Source organism: Balearica regulorum, chromosome 15 (assembly GCF_011004875.1).
Source record: "Balearica regulorum gibbericeps isolate bBalReg1 chromosome 15, bBalReg1.pri, whole genome shotgun sequence".
Classification (NCBI taxonomy): domain Eukaryota; kingdom Metazoa; phylum Chordata; class Aves; order Gruiformes; family Gruidae; genus Balearica; species Balearica regulorum.
This window is the reverse complement of record NC_046198.1, coordinates 10993275-11012844: the sequence shown is the minus strand read 5'-3', so window position 1 is coordinate 11012844 and position 19570 is coordinate 10993275. Positions and strand designations below refer to the sequence as shown.

General features: G+C 38.3%; 1 protein-coding gene across 6 annotated transcripts in view; it reads left to right on the top strand.

The window, feature by feature from the left end:
- The window catches only part of USP22 (ubiquitin specific peptidase 22), a 112079-nt gene that overhangs the window by 85835 nt on the left and 6674 nt on the right, over positions 1–19570 (top strand). For all 6 annotated transcript variants that reach the window (XM_075768096.1, XM_075768095.1, XM_075768098.1 and 3 more), the window contains 4 exons: positions 5386–5533; positions 12770–12875; positions 14573–14731; positions 16931–17057. In XM_075768096.1, the coding sequence (XP_075624211.1) occupies positions 5386–5533; positions 12770–12875; positions 14573–14731; positions 16931–17057 (540 nt within the window). The remainder of the gene's footprint in view (positions 1–5385; positions 5534–12769; positions 12876–14572; positions 14732–16930; positions 17058–19570) is intronic.

The window sequence follows — 19570 nt, the reverse complement described above, 5'->3', positions numbered from 1 at the left end:
AAAAAAAGGTACTATTATAATCTTGATATCCTTTCATCAAATTGTGGTATAAATTCTCATTCTTGTGAATATCACCACATTCTATTTACACACATGCACTTTTAAAAAAATCCCTTGGGAAGGGGAAAATGAGTATTACATTAGAGATTGAGGGGTTGGAGGAAAGATCGAGACTGTCTAGGTAATGGCTTTTATTTCCATTTTTCTGTGCGGAGCCCTGATGATGGCCTAGGATGTCTTTTGCTAGACTACGTACAAGCACGTAACAAAGAACAGGCTGTTATCCCAAATGGGGCTTAAATGCAGCATTTGCATTAGTTTCAATTGTAATCAAGTTTAATTTCACACACAACTTTGGGAATCTCAACCTTCGTTTTTCCCAATCATAATTCATGCCTACACTTGCATTAGTTCTAATAATTAATGCTTTGCAACGTGAGGGTATGTGAATGAGGGAAGAACCATATCTGTGATAGCAGACTGTAAAGATAGCAGTACAGTAGTCTCTGTTCTTACTTCCATGTTGAGATACCGCAGCTAAGTGCTGTGGGAGAACATCAAAATGTGACTCAACCACCTTGAGGTAAAACTTGAGCTTAGTCCTCCACGAGCAGAACTGTGGTGTCTGTAACCAGTTCAGTATATTTTAACTTGCAGGCAGTAAATTCCACGTTATGTTTATAGCTCTGTCAGCACTCATTGTAAAATTCAGTTTCCCAATGAGTTTTAATTTCTATACATTCAGAATTAAACCCAAAATGTTGCATTTTTGGAGCAGACCGGTTATCTTTCATGCCCCAACTATATGTAGGGGTTATAACAGAGACTTCTACGCTGTCTTTGCGGACATGAGGTCTGAATGAAGGAAAGCTAACCAGTGGAGATTTCAGTGCTACGGTTAAGAATTCCTTTGTAATTGAATTACTGGGGAAACTTTGGTTCAGGTTCTGTCTTGTTTTCACTTAGCTTTCCCACCGGGATTAACTGATGTAGTTATCCCAAGGCTTCTTACCCAGTGACAAACGATCAGGGCAAGGGTTAACTTCATCTTCCCTCCACCCTTCTTTTCTGAAGGTGTGATCTGAGGCAAATGGAATGCCAGGGGATCTGGTGAACGCATGCCAGTAAGAACTCTCCAGAAAAAAAGAGACTGTTTTGAACATTAAATGAAACTTACTATACATAAATAAGCAAGTGTTGCTATTTTGCTTCTTAAACAGAAAACACTTGGCTCCTTTTTTTTTTTTTTAAGATGATTTAGTTATATAGGATGTGTGATTTCTCTGTGATAAATGGGAAGCTACAAAGTTCTTCCACCTTGAAGTAGATTGATGGTGAGTAATGAGTATCAGATGGCTTTCAGAATTGAGTTGTGGGGTGGGTTTTTTTCCTGGTAGCTTTCCTTGCGAATATGACAAGCATTGAAGCTCTGTTTGTTTTAAAAATACCTGACTGCATCAATTAACATTCTCATTTGTGCTACTTGAAACCTATTTCTCAATAGAATCATGACATGAATTGCACTGCATAAGAAAAGGAATGAAAAGGATTTGGGATTAACAGATAGTGGTGAAACTGGATGGAGGGAAGATAGAACACACAGAATCCGTTCATTGAGCCTTTTGGCTGAAAGGGTTTGTGCACTACTTTTTACCTACTGGTATTTGTGTTTTGGTTTTGCTTCACCAATGAAAATTAATTTCAAGATGGTCCACACCCTAAGGTTTATCTAAACCCTTTACAGAGTGACCATTCAGGATGGTAGGATTAGCCGATATGTATCTTGGTGTAGTCTGTGACTGGAATAGCAAGAATACCTGGCAGTAGAGCAGAATGCAGTGCATCCACTCAAGATGTAAAGAATGAAACTGCCTTTATTCCCATCATTACTCATCCTCGTGAGCCTATCAAAGTGCACAGCACAACTATACAGAGTTGAGAAGTGAGGACAAAAAGGAAAAGGAACGAGATGATTTATGGCTTAGTACCTTAAGATGGTACAGTGTTGCAATGGCTTACATATAAAATAAGTAAAAAAAAAAAAAAAAGTAAAAGGGACAAAAAGTAGTTAAGGCTCTTTGTATAGACAGAGGACTTCCATTTTGTAATGGAAAACACCGAAATTGTGCCGATTTAGCAAAATCTTTTCTCTAAAATAAGTATAGCACATACAGAGTGCATGCAAGCAGAATGTTTTTTCTGACTCCTTGAACCATTGCTCTTTGGGAAACCTCCAGTTGGTGTTCGTTCTTCTGAAAGGCACATGTATTACCCACTCCCTTTATCCGTTGTAAATTTTCAGTGCGTTTAAAGTCTTAATTGAGAACCAATTTCTAAGAGGAGGTTTTAGCTTCCTAAATTGGACTGGAGCCCGATTCAGGATTTATGCCTATAAATTCTTGATTACAAAGCTCAGAGACTGTTTAGTTGATACATGTTCAGGGTAGATCAAATGTATCTGTTTGTTCGCATAATTGGGAAACTTCTGTGCATGTGGGTTTTGGCAGGAGGAGGAGAAAGAATGCAAATGTGTGTGGTGGTGTGTGTTTGTTTTAAATCTGACTGGTAGCTGTGTATTTTTGGTAACAATAATGCAAAATACAAAGCCTAGAATCCTTTAAATCCCCTACAGATTCTTCATTTTAGAATCCGAGAGCAAGTGTTTTAAGTGCAAAAAACGAAAGTTACTGATAACTTGGGTTGTGTATAAGAATAGAGGTTTTGAATCCTAGTTTGTGTGGGTTTTGTTGTTGTTTTTTTCTCCTGGAACAGCAATTAAATAGTGTATTACCAAGCTTTTCAAATTGAACTAGTTCTCTCTAATATAAACAACCGATACAGCTGAATTGAAAACAAATTTAAGCAAAAATTGGTTTATGTTTGGAAGAAGTGTGCCATTGAAGTGTTTTAAAGGTGACTTGTAAATATCATCATTTATATTTGCCACTTTAATGAAAAAGTTTGTATAGTAGTGATTGAATAAGACTTTACATGGATTTTTTTCCTTTTTATGGATTGGAACAGCTCGGATTGGCTGGTCTTCCCAGCAACAAGGAAATGGCAGAGATGGGATGGATGTTTTATACATTCCAGTTAAAATATTGCTATTGAATGTGCTGAGAATTCTTTTGTTTAATTTTTGATTTATTAGAACAGTGAAGCTTTCTATCACTTCCATGTATATTCAACAGCATTCTTACGAGGTCTGTTTCTAGTTTCTGTGTGATAATAGCTAATAATTTGATGAAGCTTCTTGTTAGAGTCTTCTAATCCTAATGAAGCACTAGAGAATGTGAAATCTGCTGGCAGGTCTAGTGTCTGCAGCAGAGTAATTATGGAGAGTGCTGTTGGTTAAAATGACCGGAGAGCTCTGGGACTAATTGTAAGGAGTGACAGAATAGAGAAGTTTTATTGCTGCAGTTCCCTGAATTATGTTGAGCAGCAGCTGCGTCAGCAGATTTCAATTACCATACTCCTGCTCCAGTCCCTTGGTGTCATTCTTGTTGGCATCAGAGTTAACTATTGATCTTTTTATTTATAGAAGCATTTTGTGGTGTTTGGCTGCAGAGGTATATCTTCTTGTTTGGAAAAAATGGAGCTTGCGATAAAGAAATTTCTTTGCAAGGAAATACACTAAAACCCTTTAGAAAACCCTACAGATGTGAGGACTAGACGAGAAGGTTGTACTACCTTTTGCCTACCTGTCCCTTAAAATACAGTATATTTTTATCTAGGCAGGTTTGTAGCACAATGCCTGTGCTTGCACTGATGTAAGATGCTCAGAGACTGGACAGGGGGAAGGAAGCCTGCTTTTCCAATGAGAGTGAGAAATTATGTACTGCTGGGGTTTTAAATCTTATTTTTGTTCTGTATATTTGCTGCTTACTGTCTTCTGTTTGGGAAGAGTAACTGAAAATAAACTGCCATTGATTTGATAGGATCTTGGCAAAACATAATTGCAGTGTTGCAGGCAACCTTTACTGGCAAATACCTTTTCCAAAGGTTAGGGAAGGCAAAATGACTTACAAATTTTCACTTACTAAAAATAAATGTTACTCCATTAAATACAACCTGAGGGCCAAGTGAATAAACTCTTCTGGGCCTTTTCTGGCTCCCTGCAGGATACCACAAGCATCTCTGCTTTGCTTTTGGAACTGGTGTCGCAGTACGGGGGTTCTCGAACAGACAGAGAAGTCAGCTTGCTCAGGAAGGGACTGTTGGCTTTAGTCTCAGACTCTGGGTGCCAGAATTGGCAGCAGAAGTGAGGACCTAAGAAGATGAAAGTAAAAGAATTGCAGCAGTAGCACTTGGATGGAAATGCAGAGGGTGAAGGACAGAGCTGAACCTCAACCCAGGGAAACACAGACCCTAAGTGGGGGAAGAGGGGTTGACGGTTATTTTTTTTAAGTAGGACCTGGCTGGTTTTTATTTTTTTAAAAAGGCAACAAAAAAGCCATAAATTTCTACAGACAGTTATCTGTCCTCCTCTTCTGTGCTGATTTACCTCCCCAGCTGTGTGTCACCACTCTGCAGTGGTGTTTCACATCACAGTTTTGCTGACTGAATAATTTGTCTGTACACACTCTAATATGCTTTTGGCAAAATCACCTGGGGCGATTTCAGTCACTGCTGTAGCCAGCTCATCAGATTTTGACTGAAGCAGATTAAGAAGCAGATGCAGGACCCGGTCCGGGACCCAGATCTCTGGGCAGTGACACCCTGCAGGAGCAGTAACGGGCAGCTGACTTTGGGGATGGAAGAAGGAGGTGGTCCTTTCATCTCTGCAAACAGCTCTGCTGAATAAAGTTGTTTCTAAAGCCTTGCGCTGCTGTAGCTATAAAGTGAAAGGCTGACACTGCCATGAGGCTGCTATCCTGCCTGTAAATTTTTCCCTAAGGTAGGACTGAGCGCAGCCGTTGGATGCAGAAAGGTACCTTGGCTTGGGTCAGGGGCTGGATGGCAGTTGGCATCTGATATTCTCATCTTCAGCGTTTGTCCTGTTTTCTGGGGGCATGTAATTTGTAATCTCTTGCAAATGTAAGGGCGTTTTTTTCCTAGGCTATTTTATTAAAAGCCAGATATCGGTAAGGAAATTCTGAGTGTTGTGTCCCCCTGCGTGTTTTTTGTTTGGTTTTTGTTATTTTTTTTAACTTTAGGCTAGTCCATCACAAAATGAAGGAATTTCAAGGGAGAAAATTGAGGTGCTCAGTTCTGAGATCACTTCTTCAGTAGTCTGTGATAAAAAGCTGTTTTATTATTAAGACTATCAGAATTAAATGGTTTAAATATATTCGACTAATTGCACTCGTTTAAGTTTTTAATAATTAAATGCACTGAGGCTGTGTAACTTGTTAACAGTCATGTCCTTTTCTTTGCTTTGAGCAGTTTTACTCTGGGCACCGATCTCCTCACATTCCATATAGGTTATTGCACCTGGTATGGACTCATGCACGGCATTTAGCAGGGTACGAGCAACAAGATGCACACGAGTTCCTCATTGCTGCATTAGATGTGCTACACAGACACTGCAAAGGTAAGGCTTGTACTGGGTCTTCAATCAACAAGGAATATTGGATCAAAAGGAGGTAGAACAATCTCTTCTTAAATCAAGTGTAGTGTCTTCCAGTCTTAGCAAATTCCTTTTAAAATGTTTGGTAGACTTAAAGAAAAAGACTTTTAAATAAATTAAACATTCCCAATGTCAAAAATTACGTAGAGTTAGCAGCAGACAAGCCTGTACATTGATTTGAATCACCATCGTGATGTTCTCTCATTGGTTGTGAGTCACTGTCTTTTTCTTTTAAATTGCCATTTTAATTCTATTTATACTTGAGGTAGTTAGAACTCTTACTCAGTGTGTCATGGGACTGATGAAAATAACATAGGGGAGGCTATGGCTGTTCTGCTTAAATATTATTCTACTGTATTTATGATGTCCAATTGCTTACAGAAATGTGAATAAGAAAAAAAAGTATTTGTTTTTGTATCTTATATTAGTCTGTATATATAAATGTGCAATATAGTAAAAATATTCAGTGACATGCTTTTAGAGATGAAGTATCAAAGTCTTGAATTGATTTGGTAATACCATATGAAATTATGTATTTCATGTTAGTTAACTGAACTAAATCTGAACTGAAAATTTCCCAATCTGCCAATGTTTGGTCTAGCTTGATTCACTTAAGCACAGAAGTTTCTACTATTCTTGTAAGGGGAAAATAGTAGAGTTGATACTAGCAAAACAAACAAACAAAAAAATCATTAGTCACTAAAAATAAGCTATAAAGCACTCAACTTTCCTCTAGTACTCTTAGAAAAGGCACTTAGAGGTTATTTTTTTGGCTTATCAGAGGACTAAAGGGAAGGCTGCTGCTGCTTCTTTGAAACATTTTGAAGTCTTGCTTTTATCTTTGAAATAGTCTTACATGGTAGCAGATGTGCTTGTTCACATTCGTAATAGATGCCCTCCAAAAGAGCCTTCTCCGAAAAGAGTACTTCTAAGGACAGGAGTACATAGAACAGTTCTTTTGTAATTGTTACTGTCTGTCATTTGACAACCACTAACTGAAATTCAATAAGCTTAATGAAACTAGTGTTGAAGTACTGTAAGGAATAGAGTCTGTCCAAATACTGATCTCTCAATTCTTAACACTGAATAAACTCAGCTGCAAACAGAAATACTTTATGGTTCCTGTAAAATTTCTGAACCACTGATCTAACAAATTTTGAAGCTTTTCCCATCATCTTTGATATAAAATGATGTTCGTATCTCTTCTGTATTTCCTGATCAGTTCATGAAGGAGTATTTTCCTCTCAGAATTGTAAAGAAAAAACATGCAACAATAAAGGTCCCTGCGCTCTTTGCAAACTGATAAAGAATCTGAAAAGGCTTTTTTCTTAGTGTGGTTTGGCTTTAAATGAAGAATCTATCTGATATATCTTCTGCAGTTACCCACAAAATCAAGCTTTCCTAGCAGTTTCTCTGTTCTTGGTTCTATTTGGCCTCTCTGGCCTGAATGAAAATGAAACTGCAATCTGTCCTAAAACTTTGAAAAAAATTTCTATGTTAGGCATTCTTTGGAAAGAGTGTGCGCATGCGTGTGTGGATTCTTCTACTGCTGGTTGGATATCACAGATGTGTTAAAAACATTGACTTCTGCCTTGGTAGCAAGTTTCATAATGGTTTCAGCTGGTTTGAATCGAATTAGGGAGTTTTGCACCTTTAGTACTGAGCTTTCTTGGGTTGTGGCTAAGGTACCATTTACTTTCTATACAAGGACTGAAATTCAGTTATTTAATGGATATCCTTAAGTTTGAGCTTCTTGCATGGACAATAACTAAGCTGTTGCAGTGGTACTAGTGGGAAGGCATTAGCACTAGATCCTTGACATCTGTGCACCTAGGTTTTTAAATTTCTGTTTCTGAAGAAATGGACTTTTATTAAACCACGGTTAAATAATCTGTACCACATCAAGGTAATTTAAAAGAAGTGGTTGAGCAGTTGTGTGGGAACCAAACCAGTTCATCTAAACCAGAATTTCAAGTATGGTCATGATAAACCACTTTTGGAATAAACTAGTTTACTCTGTAACAAGAAAGTTCTCCCACTTACATACTTACGTATGCACACCAGACACACATGTGAAGTATACATATGTAAAATATTATTACTAATAGTGAGAATATGTCCTAAAGGTACAATAAGCAAATAATGCCCTCCCCTGCCAATATTAAATATTTATTTTACTGAATCAAAAAACCTTTTAAAGCTTCCAGTCAATAGTAATCAAGTTCTACAATTAACACACAGTGAAGTAAAATAAAGTCATGGGGAAAATTTTGTCCAAAACCCCCTAGCTTTGGATATTATTTGTGCTCACCAAGGCTTCAAGCACCAAAGTAAATCAGTGTTCCTTATGCTAAGAACTGTATAAATATCCAGTGGTATTTGGCTGACATTGGTCACTTACCCATTTTCCATTCCATTTACTCAACTTTCAAGGAAGTGTCCTAATGCAAGTCAGAGAAAGCTGTGAATGTTTGTTATTGATACCTGTCACTGCCTAAATTAGGAAAAATGCATGATTTTGATGTGCATTTAAAGATAAGTTTTGTAAGATTGCATCCTAAGAAGTGTAAAATTAACTGTCCTGAGATTTATTATATGGGCTGGCTGGCCCAGGTAGTTGTGTTGTTTTGGTTGGTTGGTTTTTTAGGGCTGGTTGAATATATACTTTGTGTTAGTGGCATCTGAAGTTTTGGAAGCCCAGGATACCTGTATGATCACCTGTGTAAATCAGGTCTTGGGGTGATGGCTCTCTGTGCCAGCACTGCTGTGTGGAGCTGTGGCATCTGTTCAGGGCATATTGTGAGCACTTACAGGGCTCCTCTGTGCTGCTGGAGTAATATCAAATGTTTCTGAATAAAAGGAATCCAGTCTGTTATGCCTATGCATCACTGTTTTTCATTCCAACAGCTGGAGAAAGATGGACTAAGTGGAAGGTAGTATTTTGGTGGGGAAAAAAACCCAACCCTAAGCTATTAATTACTCTTTTTTTCTCTACCATTCACCCAAAGTGTGCACAAGATCTGTCCTTAAATGCATACTCCAACTAAAAAATCAAGAGCTTTCTTCAATCTGAATTCTTTTCCAACATTGCTACTATAAGTGATACTTAAAGTTGTAGCTGCATTTTGTGCTGCTCTGGTCTCTCTTGCTGGTTTTATAGCTCTCAGAGTTCTGCAGTGTCATTGTACATTTGCCTTTGTGGTCCTTCTCACCGCAAAAGCTTCCAAATGAAATTCAGGACCTTACTCTACATCAGATACTAGCTTCTTCACTAGAGTTATGATATAAACAGCCTTCCTGTGTAGGTAGTGGCCACTTTCTTTGTATGTATTGCTTTTGATCTTTAAAATGCATGGCAACTTTGGTTTTTCGGTCTCTGAATGTGTTTGGATTATAGAAGATGCTGAAAATGATCAGATATCAATATGTTGCTTCTTGAGTGTGTTATTAGATCTTCTGTGAAGAACATCTAAAAGGTAAACCCCACTCTTCATGTGGGATCCTTCAGGAATTCCAGGGCTCTTCATTTGTTAAAGGAATGTAAATAATGGGTATTTCTGCCTGGTCTGTAAAGCATTAGGTCAGCTTTTAGTTAACATGACAGATACATCTTAATTATCGGTGCTCTGGAAGAAATTCAGGGTTCTAATTCTGCAAACTCCCATGAGAGTGAGGTTCCAGTCATCCAAACACTTTGTAGTTTACTAACTTTCTCAGATATACTCAAACTTGGAGAAACTTCGACCAGAATTGTTATTTTCTTGTATGGAGCAAGACTGCAATTCAAAAGTTAATGTTCAGCCCAGTGAAATCACTGGCTGTATGTTTTGTTTGTTTGTTTTATTGCAAGAGCAACAACAATCAAGCAGCAGAGTGGTAGAGATGGGCATTTGTACTCAGAGGCTCAAAAAGCAAGATACAAAAATTGAAGTAATCCTGTATTTTTATCCCAAACTTTCTTCAGCCAATGTTACTCAGCTGTCTAACAAAAAAAGCATAGTACTTTAAAGCTGATTATTCCTCATTTATGTAGTTTTCATGAAGCGTTTTGCATTCATCTTTAACAAGGACCGCTAGAAAGCAAATTTAAAGCCTGGTGCTAGAGGATGCTGAGCTGAGATTTGGGACTAAAACACTATCCTGCTCTGTGAATTCTGCATGATATTCTTAGGAACTGATAAAGCATATGCTTGTGAAACATGTCATCTGCTATGATCCATATAAATTTATGTGTACACTGCTTTGTCATAAAGAATAACGAGCACATGTTCAGGTCAGTGGGGGCTGAAGTAAAGCAGAAAGCTAACATAATGTATTGTTTTGATAAATGCACCTTTTAAAATCTGGCAATTTTTTAATTCCTTCTTATTTAAAATACATAATGGAAGTTGGAGGCAAAACTTCTTTATTTCAAAACCAACAGCAATATTAAAAAGTAATCTATAGCTGTTCTTAGGGTTGTTACGTATGATTTACCTTTAGCAGTATATTAAATGCGTATGTGTTTGAACACAAGTTAATATGCTCAGTTATTGCACAGATGCAGTAGTGACTTCTGTTTTTCTTTTACAAAGAGTTGCATTTAATTTGAATCCAAACTTTTAAACTCAATTTTCTGCCATTCTCATAATTACATTAGTGTATACATTGATGTATTTTCAGTTTTGGTTTTAGATTTGTGCTGACCAATCTCTTACAAAAAGCTACTAATTTCCCTAGTCGGAATTATGACCAGCTTTAAAAACAAAAATGTACAAAACTAAAACCTACTTTGTAAGACAGAAATGTTGAAGGGAACCTTAACTTGAGCACAGCAATCTAGCGGCTTCTAGTTCTCAGCTGCATAATATACCTCCTCTCAGCATCTGTTACATATTGACAAGTGTGAGTAGGTGGTAATCTTTTTTTTTTTTCGTCTTCTCCAACCAAATGTCATGGGAAATAATGTTGAGTGGGTAATGCCCTTCTGTTTTGCTGGGAACAAGCTCACAGGATACTCTTTTGAGACCCCTCATCACTCACCCTAATTGACTTGTATAATTGAAAAGGGAGTACTCGTTCTCTCCCGTAGGTGGAAATGGCTGTCTGTTAAAGGTGTCCAGCAGGGATGTTACCTGTGGTCCGGTGGAAAATCTCGAGACACTCTTTCTCTGCTTCTGCCCCCTCAAAACAAAACAGGGGGAGATAATGTTTCAAAGGGTGAGATTACAGGGATGTGGCAGTTGCATGTTTTTCCTTTAAAAAGAAAAAGTGGAGTTTTAAAAACAAGGATAAAGCCCAGTAAATTCTTCTTTTGAAAATCCACATGTAGTCTTTAAAGCTTATAAGTGATCTTTTTCTAAAGGTGAAAAATGTCTTGTACAGTCTCTATACTGTATGCTTTATTCATTAGCTTAGCATAATTGAGACTTTAAAAAGATCTCAAGTTCAGTAAGATTTAGCTGAAATCCCCATCAAGAAATGCCTGAGATTGGGTCCGATAACCCCCAGCTTGAACCTTGTACATTTGAAATCTAATTTTAGAGTATTTTGTTCAAGAGCCATTTTAAGGAAACAATATGCTTTTCTTGGCAATTCAGACAAAAGTTTCTAAAGCGGGCAGCTGAGCAAGAGCTTTTCTGAGGCATTTAGGATCTAATTAACTGAAGTAGCCCATTGCAGTTTAGTAGGTATCACCTAGGTCTGCTTTTCCACACTTAGTATCATCAGGTGGAACCTCTGTCAGTTTGCATAATATTTTCCAACAAACTTCTAAAGCTTCATTGGAGGGAAAAAAAATAAATCGCATTGCTTTCTGCTGAGGAAGACTCCAGCCAGATCAACTTAGATGCGAGAAAAATGGTGGGGTTTTGCCGTATGCTTTTAGTTTCTTTAGGTGTGTGTTTGACATACTTGACTAGAAATGAATTATTTTTGAGTAATAAGCTCTGATTTGAGGAGTCAGCATCTTGGTATTTAATTTCTGAAACTGAAATACTTCCTAGTAAGTTAAAAATACTAGTAAATCTGGCAAAACTTGATTCTGTCTTAGCACTTTCTGTTGTAGGAGACTGGGAGACATCTTAAGATGTTCTTTACAAAATAATTAGCTGTTGCTGTGATTGAGTTTGTATGTGCATCTCTTGTTTACAAAGCAAACCCAACTGCATCTATCCTACCCAAGGAAATAAGCAGTACAGTTTTAGAAATCAAAGGAAAAGAGTATCACTCCTAGTTCACCTATAGGGAACGGAAGGAGTATGTTTTAAAGCTGAGAATTGTGCCAAGAAATTTTTGGTTGTTTAGGCCAAATCAGCTTCTTAGGCTAACCAGAGTATTAATGTCAGCACTTCAAATCATAAAAATGAGTTGCCGTGCCTCTAAGACTTGCAGTGACAGTTCATAATGCCTAGAAGATGGGTATGTGTTCACTGTGCCCCTTGGGAACTTAGGGGATTGCCATGTCTCTGAAGAAGCTGGAGGAAGACACAGCACTTATCTTCCCACTTCAGATAAGGACATGTTTCATTTTCTCACTGGTGAAAACTTGAACGGAAGGGACATGTTTATGTTGAAAGGACAGGATGCAGGCAGCAGGCTGGGGGTTAATGGGTCTTAACAAACCTCCTCCTCTCTCTCTACTCTCAGAAGTTGCCTGGGATAGAATTAAAAAGTAGCATCTGCTGACGTTTCTTCTCTGTGTTCATTTAGGAAAGTAATGTGCTATTGAATGCTTCACCTCAGCAGAAATTAGTGCTTCTGTGGTAAAGAGCTGGCCATTTGTTTAGATACAAATGTTTCACGGTGGCCCTCCTAAGTGAAGTTTAAATGGTCTTTTTCATGAACCACTTTGGCATCTCCTTCGTCTTAGGAACTGATCTTTACACCAGATAGTGCAAAGCAAATCTCTGTAAAGGGAGATAATGCTATACCCTGAAAAAGGGTTGGCTGACAGCTGATACGGTGTAAAGCTTCACCTCTGCAGGAGTTAACTGCATTTAATCACGTTCTGATTATATTCTGTATTTTGCTAGGAATTCTCGTCTTGTTTCCTCGTTTTTCTTTAATCCACAACATTTTTAGGGTTCCATATTGTCGCTGTGAACTTGCAGTATGTTTATAAATTTGCCTTATAAAGAGTTACTGGAGAGACAGTCCAAGACAAACCACTGTTCCCTAGGAGGATTTTTGACTTCTGAGTTTGTGTTTGCATTTCTCCAGGTGATGATAATGGGAAGAAGGCCAACAACCCCAACCACTGTAACTGCATCATAGACCAAATCTTCACAGGCGGACTGCAGTCTGATGTTACCTGTCAAGTCTGCCAGTAAGTAATTTTTTTCTGATTTGAAGCTGTACACCCTCCAGTGCAACAGTGTACTGAATCTTTTCTTTCTTGAATACCGATAAAATAGCAGCGAAATTCCAGTAAGACAAGAACTGTTTAAATACAGGATCAGCTAAATGCAATTAATTACTATTCAACTGTCATATATTAAGACATACCAAAAAAGCTACCTGGAAAGTACCACAGGCTTATGGACATAAACTTAGTCTTACAAACATAGTCTGCAAGAGGTTGGTCTTTCCCAAGTTCATAAGGAAAAGACTTCCAAGATATCTTTGGTTTTGAAAGTATGTAATTGCTGCTACATTTGAAGAATATTCTGATGTGCAGCCATATTTTCCTTCAGTTAGGAGCCTCGTGTATCATCAGGAGAGGTTTCAAAGAGGCTGATACAAATATAATCTCAGGTGCCAGCAAGTGAATGTTTTACAAGAGTCAGGAGAAATGTATTTGTTGTTCTGCTCTGTGTACTGGAGCAAGATGACTTCTCTTTCAAGATGTTTGGTGTTGCCATAGTGCAGAAGTCAGAGTTCTTGTTTTTTTGTTCTGTCTTGCATTCTTTATAATTACGCACGCCGTCCCGCAGATGGACTGTTGTGCTGTGCTTGTTTGGATCTGCTTTTATTCTCAGCTTCCTGGAGAGATTTGCAGAAGATTTACTGTAAGGCAAACGTATGAAATTTTGTTCTTTGCCTCGTAGAGCCATGGAATCCTTATATGATAATAAAAGCTTGATGTGTTATGACACAATATTAGCATTGATGAAACTTCAACAAAAGAAGTTTTCTTTTGAAAATTGACAACTTTTGCACAAATCAAGCTGGAGAAAAGGCAGAATATTGTAAGCTTAATGAGATTGCAGAGTGAAAGACACTAGTTTTAGAGGAAGAGAGAACTCAAAAAATTAAGAGTTATGAATGCAAACAGAAAACGCTTCCAAACTAGGAGCTTAGAGCTCTGAAGTTCTGGACTTCTCTTAAAAATGTAAATGCTGGAAGAAAAGATTTGAGTCAACACAAGTTAAAATTTTGAGAAGGTTTTTCCATAGTTTAGCTGTTGGCTTGTCTTCAGCTGTCTTGTAGAGAAATCTGATCGAGAACATACGCTACTTCTTGATACAGTTGTTCTTTGGCCTCTCAAATTCCAAATGCTGTAAGAGATGCTAATATGAACTGCAAAGCTTACTTCAGTGCATTAGTGTATAGCAGAAGTATTTGGAGCTCTCTTTATTGAAGTAGTCCTGAGCACCATCTTCCATGTTTTGAGCAGAGAACCGTGTTTCTAAACTAGTTGGATTGCATGCACGTACCTATTGGGAGAGGTGTTAGCTGGTTTATACTGGTCAGGAGTATGGCCAGCACCTCTATCTCTGAGTAACCCTGCATGTGCACTTTGAGTCACAGGGCTCCAGTGAGTGGGAGAATGTATTAAATGCCTATATTTTGCATTTAGTACATCACATACATTTCCTAAAACGTTTGGCTTTTAAATATGCAGAAAAACAATCCCTTGTGGGAAAACACGCTGGAGCAACTATATTTTCTGGCATCTTTGAGTGCCCTCTAGGGGTGATGTAGATCCCCATAGTTCTTAAAAGTATCTCGTGTGCATCCTACAGTGAGAGAGACTGTTAATTTTACTTCCTTTAAACTTTTATTAAACTTTCTTTTTCATAGTGGCGTTTCCACAACGATAGACCCATTTTGGGACATCAGTTTGGATTTGCCAGGCTCCTCCACCCCGTTCTGGCCACTGAGTCCAGGGAGTGATGGCAGTGTCGTAAATGGGGAAAGCCATGTATCGGGCACCACCACTCTCACAGACTGCTTGCGAAGGTATGAAATGAGACAAGTACAATTTTGGTGGGGTAAAAAGAATTTGGCTTTATTCTGTTCTCCAGGTGACACTGAACAATGGGAGTAAGTGATGCTTTGTCATGGCATTATTCCCAAAGAGCATTTTTATACGTATTTTTGTTTGTTGCATAAGAGAAAGTGAGAATGCAAAGAAGGCTCAGAGCAACAGCAGGCCTAACAAAATAAGCAATCAAAACCAGTTGCCATGTGATGCAAAAAATCCCAGATTTTACATTGGCTGCTGCCAGGCGATGTGGTTTTAAACGATTGAAACCACTGATGCCTGTCTCCATGTTCTTGGTTGTCAGCTAAACAAGCACATAAAGAGTTCACAATGCATTTAATATTTGTCTAAATTATAACACCAAGTATGAATGTGATTTTGCTCTAAGCAGAGCTGAGGGTCAGCTACTGTGAGCTTAGTTGCGGGGATGGCATTAAGAATTAAAGGAATGGAGCTTTCAAAAAGAAAAGGTAATTCTGAGCAGGAAACTTAGGCATCTTGGAAACAGGTAACTGGAGAGAATGATATGGCTTCATATACTGGGATCTTTTAGCTGATCTGAAATCATTCTCTTGTGGCAAATGCAGATGTTTGACAAAGATACCTGTCTGAGGAAGAGGTTACCTGTAGCCTGGGGCAGAGCTAATCCTTCTGAAATAAAAAGTCACAGCCTCTGACACCTGATTTCTAACCTTCTTGATACTTTTAAGATCAATAATTTTAAGAAAATAAGGGAACTAGTACAAATGAAAATTTGATGATGCAGGAATGCATCAAGAGGCAAACCGGTCAAATTTGGGTGATTTTCTTCAATATGGGGATTAGTAGAATCAGAGAGAGATGATAGGGAAGGAAAAACATTCAGGTTCAAAAATACTCTGGTAGAGTATGGAATTTGGAAAGAAGTTGAACTCTAATGGATAAAGAGGATGAGTCTAGGTTTTTACTCAAAAGTTAGCAAGCAGGGTGAATATTAGAGTCAAACAGGGAAGGTCTGTAACTTCATGTGAACCAGTGTGGCAGTGCAACTTGAAGCTGGTTTGAAGAAGGAAGGGTTGAGCAGGAATATGGCAAAAATCAGAAAGATGTAGGCACTCCTAACAACAAAACCAACAAATTTATAAGCCTTTTTACAGAGACAAGAAAAAAAATCAGAAAACAACTCCAAAACACGAGAATGGTGGTATGTAGGCTAGCTGAAGGAAATTTTGTTCTGCAAACAAGAGGGGAGACCAAGACACTGTGATGATCACTTTAATGCTGGAGGCTGCACTGGCCATAAACTGAATGAGATGAGGTAGACTTAGTGACGAGCTGATCCCATGTTGTCCTCATGTGCTTAGTGTGTGCATTAGTGTAAAATGTTCAATTATATTTCAAAATATTTAATCTCAAAAATCCTGGTTGTAAAGCAGCCTCTGGGGAGATGATTTATTTGCCCTGTGGAAGTCTAAACTTGGAGGAAAAGTCTTAGCAGTCAGTCCATCCTCCTGGCGTTTTCTGGCTGACAGTTTCTGAAAAAATGTGAGATATTTTCTTTTAGTGTGTTGTGAGAACATAGAGGTGTAGTATATTTTCTCTAAGCAGTTCCCTATTCTGTAATGGTCTCTTCTTATAGCTCCCTTGAGCAGTTCTGTCTGAAAATTTTGAAAGAGATTTTTCTAGTTGTCAACACTTGGGTTTTCTTGGAAGATAGCTGTATTTTGAAAAGAGTGTTGTGTTTACAGCCCTTTCCATCTCAGAGCTTTGATCCTAGCCCTGGAGGGCTACAAGCTAGAAGAGTGTCCTGCAGATAGCATGCAGCTGAGCACAAAATTTGTGTCATCTTGCTTCGGAACTTCCATATCAATGTTTTTGGGTTTGAAAACAAAAGATCTTTGCTATCTGTATGAAAATTAGCTGTCCTGTTGTAGGAGATGAATATATTTAGCTCCTTTCTCAGACACTGATGCGTTTCAGTGCAATATTCCCAAGCAGAGCAATGACAAATGTCAGATTTGGATATCTGAACCATAGCACTTTATTATGTGTTGGGTTTTTTCAAAATGACACTTAAGCCGTGAACTCTGTCTTTTGTGGTGCCAGTGACCCACAAGTAAAAGAAGTGTTTTCAGCATGTGTGGAAAATTGTCTGATCGTTTTGTGTATCCCTTTGCTTTTTAATATTTTTTCAGGTTTACAAGGCCAGAACATCTAGGAAGCAGTGCCAAAATCAAATGTAGTGGTTGCCATAGCTACCAGGAATCTACCAAACAACTCACTATGAAGAAGTTACCCATTGTGGCCTGTTTTCATCTCAAAGTAAGTTCACAGGGGGCAGACAGAGCAGAGGACATGTATTCCTCTATGAGAGGGTGAGCTAAATTCCTGGATGTATCTTCTGGCTTTCACCGACTAATCTTTTATGCTATAAATTATACAAAGAACAGCTTGCACACCCAGCCAGATTTTCTATTAAGGTAGTATTACATTATCTATAATGTGGCTTTGCAGTATGTTTGTGGGAACCTAACTAATCGGAATCTAGAAACAAAATGGAAGGCTAGTACGATACTAGAGCCAGCGTAGAACCCAATCTCCAATAACACTTACTCATCCTGGATGGTAATACTTTTACCCTACACTTCTACTGGAAGAATGATTGGTGCCCTCAGATAGTTTAGTCCTGTACAATTTATGTCTTAAATATAAAGAGTCTGACTGTGGTGCAAAGTAAGCAGCTGTTGCAGAAGATGAAGGTCATTCTGTGTCAAAAGGCAAAGGGTCCTTGAAAAGTGATGCCACAGGCCTTTGTAGAAGCAGCCACCATGGTAATTTAACTGCATCTTTGATCTGCTTGAGCTTGTCAGATGCAGACCTCTAAGGTCTTGAGTGTCTCCTGGGACAGAATGACGAAGTCCTCTCATTGCTAGGCAGCAACTGATGGTCACTGGCCTCAGCTCTTACTATGACCAGTGTTTCAAGAAACTGCTTATCTGATGATGATACTAATGTCACATCAGCTACATAAAGAAAAACAGCATTTTACCTACGGCCATGGTGACTGGAAACAGATTTTAAAACACCAGCCTATGTGCTGTGTACAAATGAAGGCTTGTATTGCTTCCCTTTCCAGTTGGGGAATGGTGAATTGAAAGAACACACACTCCAGCCTTTTGCTCCAGAGACTTCATTCAGTTGTTCAATTCTTACATGGTTTTTAGGCTTTGAACTTTGGTAAAACACCTGGGTATCTTTAATAGTGTTGGAAGTAGACCTTTATCTTGTAGCTGTCATGGCAAAGTGTGTGCTGAACTTTGCTATAGAATGCAGGCAATTTTTCTGATTTATTTTCCAGTAGCTCTCTGAGCTAGGTCAGTACGTTCATACTGGAAAATCTAATAATCTGTGTAACTATAGTGTCATGGTCTCACTGAGCAAGTCACAGACTGTATTCAAGAAATGATTGTAGTTTGGAATCATTAAATTACATACAAACTCTGTATCCAGCATAGCAGCAATTTAAAATTTATTTTCAAAATCTGGCTTGTACAAAAGCTTGTTAATAAAATGCAGAGGGCTTGACATGAAAACAGAATGCCGTAGGAAGGTCTGTATTTGTGAGAAAGGATTGATTCTGTTTTCTACTGGAAAAAGGTGTTACAGGTGGAAAGAATTGCCTCTCCTGTAACTTAGAGGCATTTTCAGACTGTTAGGGACAATCGTGCCTTCAGATGTTCATCCCCATATACCAGCAGTTCTTCAGTTGCACCTTGAGCATTAACCAAGACGATATGCAATGTGATATGCCAAAGATAGTAGCCTGAATATAGATAGTAGCACAGTTCCTTTGTTCTTTGGCTGTTTGTGGTCTTCCTGAAGACCATTCTTGCATGAGTGACTTGAGGTTTCAGGAGTGCTTGGCTGGCTGCTTGGCTTTTGGGGGAGTTTTGGGGGTGTTGGGTTCTTGTTTTTACTTTACTTTTTATTTTTATTTCATTATTGCAGAGTCGTTGGCAAGATATGCCTAGGTGATTCTGTTCTTTGGGCAGGGCAATGTGAATGTGCTCAACCCCTTTCCTACACTCACTTCAGTATTTGTGTTATCCACAATGACTGAGGATTTTTTTGAAAATAAATTACTTTTCCTAAGTGATTGTGTTGTCCTGTCCATGCAAAATGCAAATTTCATTTCACGTGTTAAAGCAAAAAAGAAACACAAAAGATAAGAATTACAGAAGTCTCAGCTTTTCACGTCTGGATCTGTTGCTAGGGAATTGTTATGGCACCACAATTGGAAAATAATTAACTTGAAGTGTAAATAGAGCAGAATTTCTGAGAAATGGGGAGAGAAGCTGCCTTTAAATAGAAACTCATTCATCTCTCTGTTATTTGTTCCTCTTTCCATTTAATGTTCAATTGAGAAGATGAGGAGGATGGTGGGTATCGCAGGCTCCTTTTGGCGAGGGGACAAGGCTTTTTTATTATCATATTCCATTTTTGCCTTAATTTGAATTGGTATTCCTGTGTAGGCTTGACTCCTGTCACTTGAGACGATTGGATGGGTGGATTAAGCGTGTGAATCTGATGGCAAGCTCTCATTGTCACCAGTTTTGTGTGCTAGTGTAGGCTGCAGCCATATATTTGAATAGTGCGTAGTACAAATGAACACTGGTTTGGGTAAAGGCTGTGTGTACTCTCTCTGTTTAATATATTTTTCCTTAATGCCAGTTGGGAATAAATTTGTATGTCTAGATATTAAAGTAAACAATCTAATTAATACTGTATTTTTCCCCCACAAATTGGGGTTTATTTTCCAGGTAGAAATGCGTTAG